Below are 17973 nucleotides of genomic sequence, written 5' to 3'. Positions count from 1 at the left end.
GTTCTACAGACAGAAACAAGACATACAAAGTAAAATAATATGCAGTTGAAGATCCAGAGCAGAATTAGAAATGAAACACACAAATGTGTTTAAGCAACTTTTAGCAAATGTCCTTACAGGTCACAAAACAAACTAGTGGTTACTCTACTCAGTTTAATTACAGAGAATTTTTAATAATGTAACTTTCCAAAGAACTGCACTGCCACTTTGAGAGGAGACCAATATCATTTAGCTTGCTTTAAAAAGAGAACAAGTTCAATGACCATTACTGAGAGGGGGGGGGGAGTTGAAGGCTAAACCTCCAAATGAAGTTTTAGACTTCACAACAGTATTAGAGATGTCTGTTATGTTATGTGAGACTATATTTGCTGAGACCCTGAGAAGGATCAGAAATCATCTTACTGCATTCCAACATGGGGACAGAATGCTAAATGTATTAAGAATCAGTTTTCTAATTAAGGGGATTAAAATATTAAATTCTATTCTAGCATAAGCATTTTATTACAATTTATATTCCATCATAGACATTCTACTGCCATTTCATAAAATAATTTATCCTTTTCAGAGAGTTTTGCCAAGGAAGTCACTAGAAAATTACAGGCATGCAGAATATCCTGATTATCATGAATCTTTTTTTGCCTTTAATGAGCTATCAATTATCCCTTTCAGTTCTCCAGTATTTCCAAAGGATCCCCTTAACCTATTTTTACTTATCCTTTCTTTTTTACATTCAGTAAATTGAAGCCCACTTAATCCAAATAGAGCTAAAAAGCCCACTCATTAGCTAATCCTTTATTAATTTGTATTATTTTAATGATACTTTTATTCATGCATTCTTATTGTTAGGACCTTGATAAATTATTGAATAAGAAGATTTATTTAGCATAATATAATTTGCAATCATCAATAGATTTATTTAATTAACTCCTGTTTTAAATAAACCAATTAAACGGGATGAGCTCAAACAAAAGTGAATAGAAAAAGTGCCAAAATTTCAGGAAGACGGTCCATCAGATAACATGGTCTAGTTAGGCAGACAATTTGGCAGCCAAGCAAAAGTTTGCACATAACAGGAACTGATGCAGAAAACTAATAGCAGCATCCCATCCTTGACTTACACCAATGAACAGGAATAGGATATCCACTGAAACTACATGCATCAGCAGAGCCCAAACACATACTGGCAGAACTGTGAAACAACAACAAAATAACATTATGCTACTATGACCGTGATATTCACATAATTTCTTCCACCAGGCAATTGGTTGAGACCAAGCTAGGAAGATTGGGTCCCTCCCTGCATAGGCTAGACATTGCCGGTAGATACCCCCCTCCCTGGGGCAGTAGTGGCTGAAAAGTGGGTTTTAATCCATTAATCCATTAATAGTTTTGAAGGAAGAAAGTGTGAAAGGTTCTACAAACTAAAATGCTTTCACTGAATTCAATGTTTATTTCTAATGCATATTTTCAAGATACTAACAGTAACTCTGCCTCAGGACACCAGAAACATACCACCACAGAACACCCCCCCCCTTCCCGGTTCTAATTCTGTAACCAGAGATTCAAGATCAAAGCACCCCACACAAGCATGGCCAGTAGAACTACACCTCAAAGGAGGACTACTCCATAACCCACCCTTGCACATGTGGCAACCATTCTGTAAAATATGGAGACAGCTCTGCCTAAAAATCCTCTCATTAAACAGGTAATGGGTTGCACAGCACACACAAAGTATGCATTGTGTTGGCAAAAGGATCTTCAAGTACCAAATATACAGGGGCTTCCACCGTACACTGATGAAGGCACTGGGGTGTTCCCAGACTCCGCCAATTTATATTGCAGGCCAACCACTCCTTTTTCAAAGCCATAACAAAGAACAGATCAAGTATGACTCTCAATATTAGATAGGTTGAGTTTTCCATTGATAATTTTTTTTTATCCCTCTGTTCCTCCACAAAGTTTGGGGTGGTGTATGTGGTTCTGTCTTTGTAAGAACACTGTGACATAAGTTAGGCTGAGAAAGAATGGCTCATCTAAGACTGCCAAAAAAAAGTTACCCAAATAGCCACCTGATGGACCAAAGGAGTGGGATGATATATGAGAGCCAGAGGAGTGTTGACATGGTTCATCAACTCCTACGGAAAACTTAATTATTTGCCTATTTATTGGAGATCATTACCACTGCCATTCCAAAGTTTCTTGTCTCTCCAAAGGCAACATAGATGTCCTTCACCAGGCATGGATTTTCTCTGTTCCTTTTCTCTGTTCAATTCTAGCTATGTGAGATCAGCAAAACCATGAGTAGCAGTAGCTAGTAATAATCCAGCTGCCCAGAAGTGCAATTACTAGTTTCTTCTAGCAGAGTGTATCACAGACAACAAAAGAGGTGCAATGGTGGTGGAAGCTGTATCTCCTGTTGTTCTATCTGCCATGCAACTTTCAAAGTCATGGGGAACCTGCTGAACCTGTGTTTATCTATAACTACACATGAAAGCCCTTTAGGCATTGCCTACATGGAAAGGACAGGAGAGGGGCAATGTAGGTCATGGACCAGGTTTTGTTGGAAGACAGAGGCTCCATCCTGTGTGTGGTTAGGGAACTGCACTATGGAACACATCCAGCCTTTTTCCTCACAAAAAAAAACACATTGTTTCACTCCTACAAACACCAACACATGTTGCTTAGACTGTTCTGACCAGCATGCGCAGGAGCATGGATTCCCCTTTTTCTGGGGAGGGGAGTCCATCTTCATGCACCGTTCCTCCATGGAGCAGGCTTACTGTTGTTGATGTACATTCTTGTTACTTTTTGCTCTTTGTTTGCTTGCAAAGAAGTAGCTGGTGGTAGGCTGCTGTTGTGTGAGCTGCCAGAAGATTTAAACTCGTTAGATGAGAACATCAGATGTAAGATGTCTGCATGTGTACTACTTCCTTCCAGGTTGCTTAGTGTGCATATTAGTGTGGAGAGAATGTGTCCATGTACCAGGCATTATATTACCTCGGGCCATTTGTTGTCTACTGAATGGCATCTGTATAGCTAGGAGATCCAAGGATTGTCCAGCAGACAGACAAGGGGCATCCTGAGGCAGATTGCCATTTACTGGCTCCATGTTATAACTTCTAGAGTTCCTTGGAGGAACTACCACCCAAACCCTTGGGGGTCTCCCATCCAAATACTAGCCAGAATCAGCCTAAATTAAACATTAATAGATTACATATGCTAATCTTGGAATACAATAGATGTCATTTTTCTTCGCCCTCAATAGACTTTCTACAGCAAATAACTGTTTCAATCTTGTTTTAAAGGAGACCATTCCCTTTAAATAAGCACAGCAACTTTCCCGATATACATGCAGAAGGGAGGGGAGTTGGATGTAATTTAGGACAAATGAGACCTGAATCCTTAGAAGGAACTGACTGTGCAAACAGATATGGGAGAAGCCAGACACTTTCATATATTTTACCCATAGCATACAAACTTTTTGATGCTTGCTGTTTTTATGTCTGGTTTTGGCACTGGTCTCTTTAAAAAAATTATGCTGCTTGTATCATAAATTTTTGTTATGGCAATTTTTACCATCTGTATTTTTAACGTTTGTAAGCTGTTTCAACAACTCTTAAAACTGAGACAAAACTATATTTTAAAAATAGTTCTGGTATTTATGAAGAAGTCTTGTACCATCTTAAAAACGAATTGATCATTATGGCATAAAATTTTGTGGACTAAAGCTCACTGAAATCAGTATTAATGCTAGAACACAGTGATAGTTTAAGGAAAATAAGCAACAGTAGTTAGACTAGGATCTGGCAGTCCCAGACTGAAATCCCCTTTGTCATGGAAGCTTGAATGACCTTTATCCAGTCACCTAATCTCATCCTAAGATACTTTACAGGGTCGTTGTGAGAATAAAATGGAGGATAGGATAATTATGTAAGCTGCTTTGGATCCTTGTCGGGAAAACAGGCAGGGTATAAATGAAATAAACGCCCCATGTGGAACCAAATATTTACTTGGAATCCAATGTAACTGCAACAGGAATCAAGATCCAGTCTAGGGTTTCCTGGTCTTGTTCTGTACAATACAGGCAGCCAAACACATACATCTGAGTATTAGCAAATGTTCATAGTATTATGAGAGTGCATGCATTATGTTAGAAGACTGCCAAGTAAAACTAGGGGGACCTACTCTCCTGCATAGTGCAGAGGGCTGGACTAGATGACTCAGGAGGCCCCTTCCAACTCTATGATTCTAAGTAAATATGAAATGAAAACATGAAAACTGCTTTCAAGTGCTCTCAGTCCCAGTTTAATTTTTGCTAGTGGCAGTTCTCTGCCACTTTGTTTTCAGTTCTCTACCATTCTATACTCTATGTACTTCACAACTTATTTATATCTGTTGTGTAAACTGCACTGTGTATTCATGATACTGAGGAAGTAAAATAGCATATTGAATGCTGACATTAAAAAAAAAACGTTTGCTGCATTTTCTCCTTGGTCTCTCCGGAAGTACAAGAAAAGAACTGCAGCAACAAAATTCTACAGTTAATGGATGTAGATTTTTTTTTGGGGGGGGGTATCATTCACAGTGAAATGTCCAATACTTTTCCCCCATTACTTATTTACTATGACTTCCAAACAGTAAAGTACATTTTTAAGGTTTAATTAGAATAGAAGGTAGACACACTTGAAAAAAAAAATCTGAGGATACAGATAATAGTATTTTACATCTAATCTACAGTCATTTTAATGTGAGCTAGTCTAGTGTATTGGACCAATGCAGTGACTAGAGCCCTGGCCTTGGATTGGAGAGATCTGGATTCAAATCCCTCCATGGCTATGACACTTCCTAGATAAACTTGGGCCCGTCACATGCTCTCAGCCTAATCTAATTCAGTGGTGTTGTGAGGATTTATTTCTTGTACTTATTTCATTTATACCCCACCTCAATGGGGACCCAGAGTGGCTTAAATTATTTTCATCTCCTTTATTGTATCCTCACAACAACCCTGTGGGATAGGTTATGTTAAGCTAAGGGTATATGACCTGCCCAAGGTCACCCGGCAGGTTTTCATAACAGACTGCAGATTCAGACCTGGGTTTCCCTCTCCAAGTCCAATACTCTAACTAGTACACAGCACTGGGGAATGGGAGTACATATGCACTGTCCTTAGCTCTGCTGAGAAAAATAATTAAAATGCTAGAAAAACTGAATGTGATTCCTGCCCTTTTACATGTTGTTGTGAAAGTATTAAATCTCTCAACACAGAAAAGCACTACATCTCAGGAAAATACTAAGAATATGTGCAGATATAGAAACTAGGTCAAGGAAAAAATATAGTAGATTGCCATAGTAAGTATACATCTAATGTTCACTCTGACAAAGCTTCTGGAAGTTTCTTTAGCCTAGCTCCAAACTGCGACAACATATGAAAACCTAAAAACACAACTGAAATCTAACTTGTGCCATTACCTTAGCCTCTTAACCACGTAGGATGGATTTCCCAGATGATGGCCTTCTTCTGAAGCTCAGCTTTGACAGCCTACTGTCTCTACAACAGGGCTCCCTAAAGCAGGGGTAGTCAACCTGTGGTCCTCCAGATGTCCATGGACTACAATTCCCATTAGCCCCTGTCAGCAAACGCTGACATCAGCCCATGGACATCTGGAGGACCATAGGTTGACTACCCCTGCCCTAAAGTACTCATCATTTGGGGTTATCCCATATTTGTGTGAACATCTAAGGCCCGGCCAAAATGTTGGAAATGGGAGAATGTTTGCATCACTGTGACTATATTGCTCCTCCTCTCTCAAGATTCAGTTTTCTTGCCTAGTGCAAACAGCCATCCAGAAATAATAACAGAAAGGAGGATTCCAAAAGTCTTACCAAGAAGATTGTGCCCATGATGTGCACTAAAAGAAGGAAGGAATCAAAGGGGAGCCAATTTTTTAAAAAACAGCTGTAACAAAATTGCTTTACTGTGGTTAACTTAAGGATGCTGCTTGAACATAAGAAGAGTCCTCCTAGTTCAGTCTCCTGTCTCATATAGCAGCCAACCAGTTCCTCTGAGCAGCCAAAGATGGGGCACGGAAGATGAAATCTTCCCCTGATGTTGCCCCCTTGCTCTGGGATCCCCTTTTAAGCCTAACAAAATTACCAAAAACATACAAGTGACTTCCTTATACACTTCAGTTGTGCTCTAAATGATCAGCAAAGATTTAATCTTATTTATTTTTACAGAAGATTTACACTTATGAATTATCAGAGGGGTTTTCAGGAAACAATTTCTTCCAAAAGCAAACAAAACTTCCTGGAAAGCTGTCCTTGGGTGGCTTAAAACAAGCCTTGAATAAGAGTTGCTGATGAAGGATTTACTTAGAAAACACTTTTTACAGGAGCAAGCATCAATCTATAACACAATAAAGGGGAGTATGTCTATGAAAGCTCAATACATATTTTGGTTTACAAGACCAAGTGCATCAATTTGAAAAGCATATCAGATTTGCTCAAATAGTCTATTTCAGAAAAAAATGGTATAGGAGCATTTATTTACAGTAGATTAGACATTCTTTTAATCATCAAAATAAAGCTTCCCCTTTCACAAGCAAAAAACAAAACAAAAGACCAATGTGTCCAGCATTCCAGGGTTTTTTTTCTTTCAAAAAATGCATCTCTTTGCAATAACTTGTATTTCAGTTTAACAGCTCAGATCTACAGAGAGCTTAGCACACCAAAGGCAGACAAACACATTTATCATCCCATTTGACTCCTTTCAGAGAACCACTGAATAAAATATGTCTTTTTTGTCATCGGGTTGGTGCTGATTTAGGACAACCCCACATGGTTTTCTAGAGACTTTCAGAGGTGGTTGGCGATTGTCTGTCTCTGCATACAGACCCTGGTATTTCTTGGTGGTCTCCCATCCAAATACAGAGCAGGGCTGACCCTGCCTAGCTTCCAAGATCTGACAAGATCAGGCTAGCGCAGACTATCCAGGTCAAGGAATGTATGTCTACAGATGAGTTATTCTCTTGAGCACATTTCAGAATCCAAATGTATAAAGACTGTATAGGGAAAACAGATCATCACCACCAGAGATCCCAAGAATCTATTTTGCAGGTAAATGGGTAAACACATACAAGAGTATTTGCACATGAGCAAATATATGCACATTATCAAGCTGCATGCAAGAATCTAGACTGCAGCACGAATCTTTTCTATAGTACCGCCAGCCTTCCTTCTAAAACACCACTGAGTTTTAAATTGAGTGTTAATTTGTATTTCATTGTTGTGAATTTCCCTAAACCCACTTGCAGGGAGGTGCGGTATAAAAATCTAATAAACAAATAAATACAGGGGAAATCTTTTTAGGGAAGAAGCATTTCTTCAAGAATTCCCTTATTTCAAGATACTTATTGGGACGCTAGACCAGCAGAACGATGGGCATGACTGTTTTTCACCTCTCCTCCCGCTGTGGATTAATTAAAGTCCTTTAAGCTAGGAACCTCTCTCATGGTAGGGGGAGATGTGGTTATTTCTGCAGCAGGATCCTCTCCTTCCCCAAGTACACTGTGGTTTTAAAACCTATTAAAGAAATACATGCAGTACAACTCAAGGATGACCTGGAAGCCCTTGACTCTTCACCTCATGTGTAGGTGCTGGTAGCAGCTATCCAGCAAGGAGAGGTACTTTGTACATGTTCAGGAGCCCTCTTATCCTGCAAGTCCAAGACCTGCATCATCCCTCCATCTCCACATAATCTACACTCCTGCTTTAAAAATCAGGCATTTCTTAAAAGGTCTCTCAGGACCTTCCGTTTTTGAGAGCCTTGATCCCGGAGCTAGGATGAGCGCCTAAGGGAAAAGGCACTCCCCACTCTTCATCACCACCACCACCACTACCAGAGAGGAAATCCGGTGGACTGTGCGGGGAGAAAAAACGGAGGAGGAAGTCGAGGGTTACCCTGATTAAATCACTTCGGAGACTGAAATGGGAATGTGGGGCTCGGCAATACCAGCAGCACATGTCCCCCCCCCCCTCCCCCCGAAATGGCGAGGGTCCTGCAGCAGCCGCTTCCAAGAGGGGAGGGGGGGAGGGAGACTCTTTTCCAGGCCAAAACAGGCCTGAGGAGGGAAGCGGCAGGGGCAGAAAGAGAGAGAGAGAGAAGCAACGCCCGTGGCCGCCCCTGACCCCCTCCCCCGAGAACGCGGCTGGGAGGTCCCTGATGCCTCCGTCAGAGGCGCCGCTCACACACTCCCCCGCTCGCCGCCGCCGCCGCGAGGGGACCAAGGAGACTTACCCCCCCCCCCCCCGAGCCCGACGGGAGCGGCAAAGCCGGCGACCCGCTCGCCCCCTCCGCCGGGGCTGCCCCTTGGCTCACCTTGGAAGCGTTTGCCGGGGAGGCGAGGTGCGAACATCAGTTTCCTGTGCAGCCCGGCCCGGAGCCGTCGCGGCGGCCGCTTGGTCGGAACTCCCCGCCCGGACAGCGTCCCGCCTCCCGCCTCTCCCCTTCTCCCCGTCCTGGCCTCCGCCCCCGCCCCGCTCTGAGCCCGCCGCGCTCCTCAAGGAACCGGGCCACGTCCCTGGAAGAGACCCGCGCGCACGCGCACACGCCGCAGGCAGCCAGCCAAGCAGGCCCCTCAGCCGTCGAGCCGGCCGGCCTGGACCCGGGAGTCAGCCCCGGGGATCCCGCAGGACTTTACTTCCGAGTGGGAAAGACCGCGGGTTGCTTTTGTGGCGGCCCGTCTCGCACTTCGAGAGGTTTTGAAGGCCGTTTTCTGCCCGAGGTGTACCTTTGCCTTCCTTGCGGTTGCCAGCCTCCAGGCGGGAGCTGGGGAGCACCCTGAATCACAGTTGACCTCTCGGAGAAAAAGACCGCTTTGGATTGTGGACTGTGGGGGGCTTTATACCTTGTTCCCGAGGGTCCACCCCAGACTCCGGGACAAAGGAGGGGGTTTCTGCAAGTGGAATATACCCAATTTGAGTTCGTTCTCAGGGATTTCTTTAACTTCAACCAATTTGGATTGGATAGATAAGCCTTGCTTTGCACAAATCACACACCAGACCTGTTGACCATCACATATACAGCTAGCAGTGACAGTTCTATTCAATACAATATACATTCAATATATATACATATCTAAGGCTGCAGTCCCTTGCATCACTACTTGGGAGTATTCTGAGGCATGCAGCCCATACAGGCCTGTAGCCAGCATTTTTTTTGTTAGTGAGGCAAATGAGTACAGTGGCGGGCAGCCTGTTGCGATGCAAGCCTGGTTTAGGACTAGCCAGATGGCAGAGCAAGAGTTTTGTAATATTAAAGTAGTAAAGAGTACCTCTTAGTATATGCTGAGTATCTTTTCCAGCTAAATATGCACATTCCCATCGCCACAAGATCAGGGCAGGCATCAGACGGAGCAGCATCTTTTTTCTACACAGTCTATTATTATATCTGCAACATCTGTACTACATTTTAAAACTAATACAAACTACTGCCTTGTGATCTCCTGAAGCATCTTGAGAGCCCTGCTTGATCAGAGCAATGGTTCATATAATCCAGCATCCTGCTTCTTATGGAAAAAGCGCACAAGCAGAGGTCAAGATTTCTCTAATTATTGCTACCACAAAACCTGATCCTAAACCTTCTGCAGTTTTTCATGTTGCATACTCAGTTCAAAGAAATTTAGGAGATGCATTCCTTACTGTGCAAGAAAAAATATGGGGGGGGGGATAGGGAAAGGCAGATGTTCCTGAACACTAAAGTTGCAAGAAAAATGAAAAAGTTCATTTTTTAAAAATCTTCTACCTACAGTTCTTATTTTTCCTCAGAAGTGATGTCGGGCCACACATGATGCCAGGAGCTTTTTCTTTTTCGCTCAGGCAAGAAGGGTTGCCGGCAGGAAGCCTTCCACCAGGAGAATTAAAACAACTCAAACGTGCACAGTGTGACTCCAGGTCCAGGGAGGACCCTGAAGTGATATGTAGCTATAGGAATGACCAAACACTCTATGGCCTTACTATAGAGGTTCCCGCAACTCATAACCATAAAATTTTACAAACCACAAAGTATAATTCCCAAATGCATTTCCTGAAGAATGCAGTTCATAGTGCCCCAAACCAGGTCTCCTTTTTCTAGTCCCCCATTCCAATGGCATCTTCATTCCTCAAATATGACTTAAGTTTTGCGGCAACTTAGTCAAATCAGCAACTTCCTCATTTCTCATCACTCCAACCCAACCCACCCTCAAGTAATTAGGCAACTATAGCAAGGCACAGAAGCAGGGAAGAAGGCAGATGTTCCTCAACAGCACTTAATTTGCAAGAACAATGCAAAACAAAAGGGTGACTGGCAACTAGATTATAAACAACCAGACAGCCCCACAGCAAGAGCAGTAATAAAAGCAGGCATGTATGCTGCAGGAGCCATCTAAAATGATGAAAGCATTTAAGAACATAAGCATGCTGCTGGATCAAACCATCTAATTCAGTATCCTGTTTCAGTGACCAGCCAGTAACACAGAGGCCAAAATCTTCCCTTGAAGTTGCCTGCTGAACAAATTAAATAGCACTACCCCAAATACTGGTCCTTGTGGGACCCCACTACTTCCTTTCTTCCGCTGTGTTCATTTATTCCTACTCTCTGCTTTCTGTTTAAGAATGCCAGCCTTTGAGTGGAACTTGAAATTACAGCTCATCTCCAGACTACAGAGATAAATTTACCTGGAGAAAATGGAAGGTGGATTCTATGGCTCCATCTCCAAATTTCCAGGAGTTTCCCAACCTGGATCGGGCAACCATGCCCCCCACCCCCCACCAATGGCTGGGAGGACCTGGAAACTTCATTTCTGTTAAACTAATTTTTAATACATAAGAGGACCCTCATGTTATAAAGTTCAAGCACATAAGCTGTATGTTATCTATGTGTTTGTTCACTTTTTCACAGTCTCCAAAATGTTGGAAATAAAGGACGTATGTTATTCGACTACCCAGCAAGAATCTTCTGCATGTATCAGTAAGCACAACTGCTGGGGCAAATTCTGGCTCTGAAGAGATACCATTTTGGTCCTAAAGAGTAGAAGTTAATGGCACTGTACTGTCAAGGACTTACTTTTCCAATTCCCTTTTAAAGTAACCCACTACTTAATAATCTGCTGACCATGTTTTTAGACACAGTATAAGGCAGCTGCCCTGTAAAAATAACACACATTGTAATTGTGAACCTTGCAATAGACAATTTTTAAAAGTAAGTCTAAGGCAGTATATAATGCTATTGAAGATAAGACTTCCCTTGCTAGAGAGAGATTCTGCAGGTGCAAAACCTGAGCATTTGTTTTTTGGTAAATTATCAAATGACAGTTTGTATTTTTGATAGCATTTGACATATATATTTATTAAAATAATAGTTCATATGAACTGCTGGTTTTATTTTCTGGAAGTATCACAAATATTTTGTGTATGTAGATTCAGGTGAGTAGCTGTATTGGTCTGAAGCAATAAAACAAAATTTGAGTTCAGGAGCACCTTTAAGACCAGCAAAGTTTAATTCTGGATATAAACTTTCACGTGCATGCCAGATGTCAGATATGTTTAAACAGTTTGCCTCAAGCCTTACATATAGGTGTGTGTGTGGGGGGGGGGGGAGATGCCAAGACAAATTAATTATACCCAGAATTAAACTTTGTCGGACTTAAATGTGCCCCTGACTCAAACTGTTGTATTTCATACATGATTATTTCTAAGCAATGGCTATAACTCATTTTTCCAACCCCTTTTATACATGCATCCACAGTCCTATTTCTGTCCATTTATTTTTACAGTGTTATAAATGCCATGCCTGTAGCAGCATCAAATTCACTTCCTCCATGGGTTCTCTTGTTCTGAGGGTGCCCCCTGGAAGAAATAAGCTATGACAAAATAGGTTGATGACTGATCCATGGGGGGGGGGGGTAGGGTTACCAGGTCCAGATTTCCCCAAACAAGGCAAAGCTTGGAGAAGGAAGTGACTGAAGTGGGCATAATGCCATAGAGTCCACCTTCCAAAGTATCCTGTTCCTCCATTTGAACCCATCTCTATCACCTACACGTCAATAGTGGGAGACCTCCAGACACTACTTGGAGATTGGCAAACCTAATTGGAGAGAAATCCAAAATGCACAGTAGACTGATAGGTTTGCTAATAAACAAGAAATTAGCATGCTTTTGAATTTGTCAGATTGAAGCTGAAACAAAAGAGAAATGTATTACCTCCCAGCACTAGCATTCAGAAGTGTACTGTCTCTGATTGTAGATATTCCCTCATGTAGTAGCCACTATTGGATCTATCTTCCAAGATTTTATCTAGTCCTCTTTTAAAAGCATATGCTGATTACCTTCATTACAACCTCTGGCAGTGAATTAACAACTAGAAATCATCCAGTTTTCCTCAGTCAGCAGCCCCTAGTGTATGCTATTAACTACCCAAACGATAGATTCAAATGGGTAGCTGTGTTGGTCTGAAGTAGCACAATAAAATCAGAGTCCAGTAGCACCTTTAAGACCAACAAAGATTTATTCAAGGCGTGAGCTTTTGAGTGCAAGTCTGAGGAAGAGTGCTTGCACTTGAAAGCTCGTGCCTTGAATAAATCTTCGTTGGTCTTAAAGGTGCTACTGGACTCTGATTTTATTGTGCCTGTTATTGTACCTGAATGATAAATGATGTGCGTACTGAAGGGAGAAACAGACATACCTTACGATCATAATAGGGGTATGGGAAGAAAGTCAGCTCTACTTTAGTTGCTGCAGTTCAGCTTGCTCTTTTAGGCAAAACTAACAGAGTAAAAGTACAATGTTATACAGAATTATTCCAGTTTTGGCCAAATGGAATCAATTATCTTTGGGTTGAGTAACAGTACATAAGACTGCACTGCTGTTAAATAACAAAAGATTCTATCATAGATAGCATTTTTGCAAGCAAGATTTATTTCATTCCCCAGATTCTCTACAAGCAAGTCACCAAATTTGGTTGATGTAACAAAACAAAACAAAAGCCTTTGAAAATATTGCAGCATAAGCCTTCACAGACAGACCAGATCCTGATTCAGACATATGGCCATAAAAACATGTCTCTTCTGAAGATACACTAATAGCAATCTAGAGGAGTTTTGTTGCAAATTTTAAATCTCTCTCAACAACTGGATCAGTTCTTTAACCTACGGGTTTCGTTATTTTACCCAGCAATAACTGTCTTTTTTCTAGAAGTGCTAACAAATCAGTAAATTGGTCAACTACAGGATTACTGATTGTGAAGAGTTCACAAGTTAAAAATATAGTTGCCTTGAGGCCATAAGTATACAGTAAGGTCAATTCCTATGCCTTTAAAATAGCTTGGGGCTACATATTAGCACCTCCCAAAGCCTGCAGAAAGTTACTACTGAAGGCACAACCCTAGGGCAGATGAAAAGCTGGTTCTCTGTATTCAGAACATATTTATTTCTTGAAGCTACTATGGCTAACATGCTGCATGTGGTGGAGATATCAAAGGTGCCTGGCAGCTTTTATTTATTTAATTATCAGTTCTCATTACTCATTTGTTTGCCAAAATGCCTACATAAAGCATTGTTATCAAAACATGTGTATCACACAATTTGTTTAAATGTAATCAAAAACTGATAAACATATTGCATTTTCAACTAATTGTTTATTATGACAATAGCTACTCTTCATATTTTTGTGAATTAATACAAATAAGGATTTTTTGCCCAACTGTCATTTCAAGGATTACTTTAGAACAGGTTAAAATCATTCTCCCTCTGCCTGAAACAGCTACACAAACTTGTTTGACCACCTCTAGAGCCCAAAGAGTCTTCATTATTTTAGGAAACACTTGTGATTTTCTCCCATTTCATCACCAAAGAATTAGCCTATAACAAGTAGAGACTATTATTGACAACAGAATCATTATTATTACATGCACATGTGTACTTGTAATACTAATACCTACACCCAAATGGCAACATGTACTGTAAGCTCCCAGGTGTGTGGTCTTTTCACTAGTAAGTTTCAAGCTACCTCTGCAGGGAAAAAATGAATTTTAAACAACATTGTCCCAAAATATTTGTGTAGTCTTTCTAATTAAAAAAAGCTAACAATTTAGGACTGAGCAACTACAGAAAAACATTGATTTTAAAAGCTTAAGTAAGAAAGAAATTACTATTACCTGCGGTAAACTACGGCGCCTAGACGTAGCAGCCATGCTAGAAACAAACCTTTTCCTAGGTGGGGAGAGAGAGAAGAAAAGTGGGCTTGGCTTAGGTTTAACACTCCCTCTGAAGGGTGGAGCCAGCAATATTCCTGGATTTGCCTATAGACTTCTTTCTAGTGTTTGCATCTGAAACACTGAGGTGGGTTGATAGAGGAATAAAATAATAATTTTTATACACCTCAATCTGCATACTATATTTGGAGCAGAGACTCAGTGGGGCATATTACTGGATAAATGTACATAGGGTTAGCTATATGGCTGCAATCTCATCCCTGTTTACTTAGGAGTAAGCACCATTGAATTCAACAAAATATTTATCACTAAACATACAGTTCATATAGACTGAGAGTAGTTTCTACCATAGTGGATTTTTAAAAAGGAAATGTTAGTTGTTTATGCTTATTTAGAGGAGATATTTTACTGCTTCTTATAAAATCTTTGTTTCTTAAATATATTTCAATATGGCCAGATATTAAATCCAGAGACTGGAGTCATTGACAGATAAGACATATTTTCCCACAAATCTGAAAAAGTCTCAAGTTTTTAATCCTCTCCAAATAATAAAAGCAGTGTTTGTGCCTCTAAGAAAGAAATGCCCTTCCAGTGGCTATTGTGGGGTTTGTCAGTAAAGGAAGTGGTGTGATGTGTACGATTTTGACCAACCTGAACAAAGGTATTTTATGACTAAGGAAATCCCATGTGCTCAGTGGTCCTTAATCAGAAATGTGTAAGATTGTATGCCTTGTTCAATTACAGACATCAAAGGGTTGCTGAGTAGGTTGTTTGTTTGTTTTTTAAATAATCTGTTGTTTGTAAGTAGGGTTGCCAGTTCTGGGTTGGGAAATATCTGGAGATTTTGAGGGTAGAGCTGGGAGTGGGCAGGATTTTAGGTGAAGTGGGACTTCCATGGAGCATAATGCTATGGAGTCCACCCGCCAAAGCAGCCATTTTCTCTGGGGATCTCTGTCACTTGGAGATGAGCTGTAAAACTGGGGGGTCCCCAGATCCTGCTTTTGGATTGGCATCCTTATTTGCAAGGCATCTTGAGGCTCACCTGACTGAAAGGCGAGGAACAAATATTTAAAGTAAGCAAAGATCTCAGGTTTCAGGAGTTCTTTACAGAAGAGCAAAGTATATGCTGCTTGGACATATCATAGTGGAGCACTTGCAGACTTAGCCATGAATGAATGATTGAAGCAGCTTTTGTTCTTCTGCATTCCCCTTGTGGAGAAAACCAACAAACTATTGGGAGTGAAGGTAAGCAGCAAGGGTAAAGTTTAACAAAGCAGAGACGGAAGGTTGGAGTATCGGTGTTTCAAATATACCAACAAACAATCCAGATTGGCATTATGAAAAAGATTCTGATAATTGGGGTATTTCCCCCACTTCTGCAGAATGTGGAAGTAAGTACTAATCAGTAAAAGAAGTAGCATGTAAATGGGGAAGACAAAGGCCTTAGGAGCCAAATGGCCATAGTTTCTTTTCTTGTAGGTCACTAGTCACCACTTATTCGGTATGAATAGTGATCCCACATCCTTCCTTAGTTGAAAGCAACAGGACTTATTTATATAAATCTCTCGTCTTTATTCTTTCCTTACTCTTTTCTGCCCCATATCTTCCCTTTTTCCTTCCATAGTTGTTTCTTGCCTTTTGCCCTTTCTTACTTCTACTGACTGATTTTTTTTATTTACAAGATGTCTACCTTGCTTTTCAAGGTGCTAACAAAACTATTTTAAAATTATAACCAGATATTAAATTCTGAATCAAAGAGCTCAGTGTCTCACAAAGGAGAGGCAGGTTGAAAATGGAGTAGTGCTCAGAACTTAATGGTATCCTGGTAGCCCTTAGTTGTTAGTTGGCGTAAATCAGTAGGCAGAAGAAACCCTGTGAGGTAGGTCTAGCTGGGGGAGCTCTGAGAAATGTGATTAGCCCAAGTTCACCCAGGTGGGTACATTTGAAGGAAGTCGGAGTGGTGTAATTAAGAGCAGTGGACTCTAATCTAGAGAACTGGGTTTGATTCCACATGAAATATGCCGAATGGCCTTGGATTGGCCAGTTCTCTTGGGACTCTCACAACCTCACCTACATTGGAAGGTGATTGTGGCAAAGAGGAAGGGGAAGTGATTGTAAGCCACTTAGAGAAAAGCAGGGTATAAAAACCAGCTCTTCACATAAGATAGGGATTCTGTAATATTTTTAAAACTCAAGTTGCTAATCTCCAGGTGGTAGCTGGAGAACCTCTGCTATTACAATTGATCTCCAGGTGACAGAGATCAGACCTGGAGAAAATGGCTGCTTTGGAAGGTAGATTCTACAGCACCATACTCCTCATTGAAGTCCCTCCCCTCCTCAGACTCCATTCCTGAAATCTCCAGGTATTTCCAAATGACAACCCTAATTAAGGCCAAATTAGACAAGACGTTGGGAATCCTTGATCCTGAGCATGCCATCACCAGATACAAGTCCTGAAGGAGTTCAGTTGCCCTTCGTTGCTTCCTTTTTCAGATGTATACCAGTTACCTGGAGGTAAAAGAAAGGAACAGCTACGTTTCCTACAACTTCTCCCCACCAAAACAAACGACAGCTTAGGGGTGTGCTAGCTCTGGGCTAGGAAATCCTGGAAATTTATGGGTAGAGCCAGGAGACTGTGGGGCTTGTAGAAGGGAGTGACTGCCTCAGTTCAGCAGGATATAATGCCATAATATCTACCTTTCCAAATTAGCCATTTTCTTCAGGGGAACTGATATCTGTCACCTGGAGGTCATTTGGAATTCCAGCAGATCTCCAGGTACCACCTGGAGGTTGGCAATCCTATAGCAGCTCCATTGCAGGAAATGTGTCCAGAGAGGGTTGAATCCCCTTATGTTCATATGAAGTCTGAGTGATCATGGACAGGCTAAAGTCCAGCAGAGGGCCTTCAGTTTACTGGAGACGCTGGGACAATCTCCCATTTACTTGTGGGAGGACTGCCTGAGGGATGCAGCAGCAGTTCCCTAGTGCTACTTTTAGATCTGTACTCAAGAAACCATCCCAGAGGACTCCTGAATTATCCTAAGAATTCTTGCATGGGAAGGTAAAAAGTCCAGCCAGTCATGTGGGGATTACTGTGCAAAGGCATTTCTAAAATTGTTTTATTCTGGCAAAACTTAGTTCCATGATAAAGATGTGCTGTCTTCCTTCCACATTTCAAAATAACCCTGAAACTGCCAGACTCTACTGTTTATGTGTAATGGGTCCTTCCATTCTGTATGTTCTTGGCTAGACACTGTGGAAAGGAGTATCATTAATGTTCCCTTTTCTAGGAAGGAAAGGGCAAAGGCTGGGGTTGCACCTTAAAGATTAACAAAATTTGTGGCAGGTTGTGAGCTTTTGTGAGTCATTGCTCACTTCTTCAGAGTTACATCTTTTAAAGCCCACTGACTCCTAAGAATATAGAAGGCTATAATAGCAATGATAGGAGCAATGCTTTCACACAAAGGGATTACATTGTGAGATGTCACTGCAGTAAAAGTCAAAAGCTATCTTGGAAACTTATGTGATACAAAAGACTTGCGTTAGTATAATGTTTCTGTTGTGTCACTCTGGTCCTTCTGTTCAAGTTGGGCCTTGATTCTAGCTCTTGTGGGCAGGCTGCTGGTCTTGGGCTACATTTGTTGGAATCCCGTCATAGGTGGAGGCTGTGCTTGTTCTCAGGAGTGGTAGAAAGAGGTCTCTCAAGTGGCCTGGTTTCTTCAACT

General features: G+C 41.4%; 1 protein-coding gene across 4 annotated transcripts in view; it reads right to left on the bottom strand.

The window, feature by feature from the left end:
• The window catches only part of EVI5 (ecotropic viral integration site 5), a 91111-nt gene extending 76865 nt beyond the window's left edge, over positions 1-14246 (bottom strand). For 3 of the 4 annotated variants that reach the window (XM_077333004.1, XM_077333008.1, XM_077333005.1), the window contains exon 1: positions 14192-14246. In XM_077333004.1, coding sequence (XP_077189119.1) covers positions 14192-14227 — 36 coding nt within the window. In that variant the 5' untranslated portion in view covers positions 14228-14246. Of the gene's footprint in view, positions 1-8377; positions 8532-14191 lie in introns of those variants that run through there. The other variant, XM_077333006.1, reaches the window with a different exon arrangement.
• Positions 14247-17973: the final 3727 nt, after the last annotated feature.

Source organism: Paroedura picta, chromosome 4, assembly GCF_049243985.1.
Source record: "Paroedura picta isolate Pp20150507F chromosome 4, Ppicta_v3.0, whole genome shotgun sequence".
Taxonomy (NCBI): Eukaryota; Metazoa; Chordata; class Lepidosauria; order Squamata; family Gekkonidae; genus Paroedura; species Paroedura picta.
The sequence above is the reverse complement of the archived record's forward strand: the minus strand, read 5'-3'. Positions and strand labels throughout refer to the sequence as shown.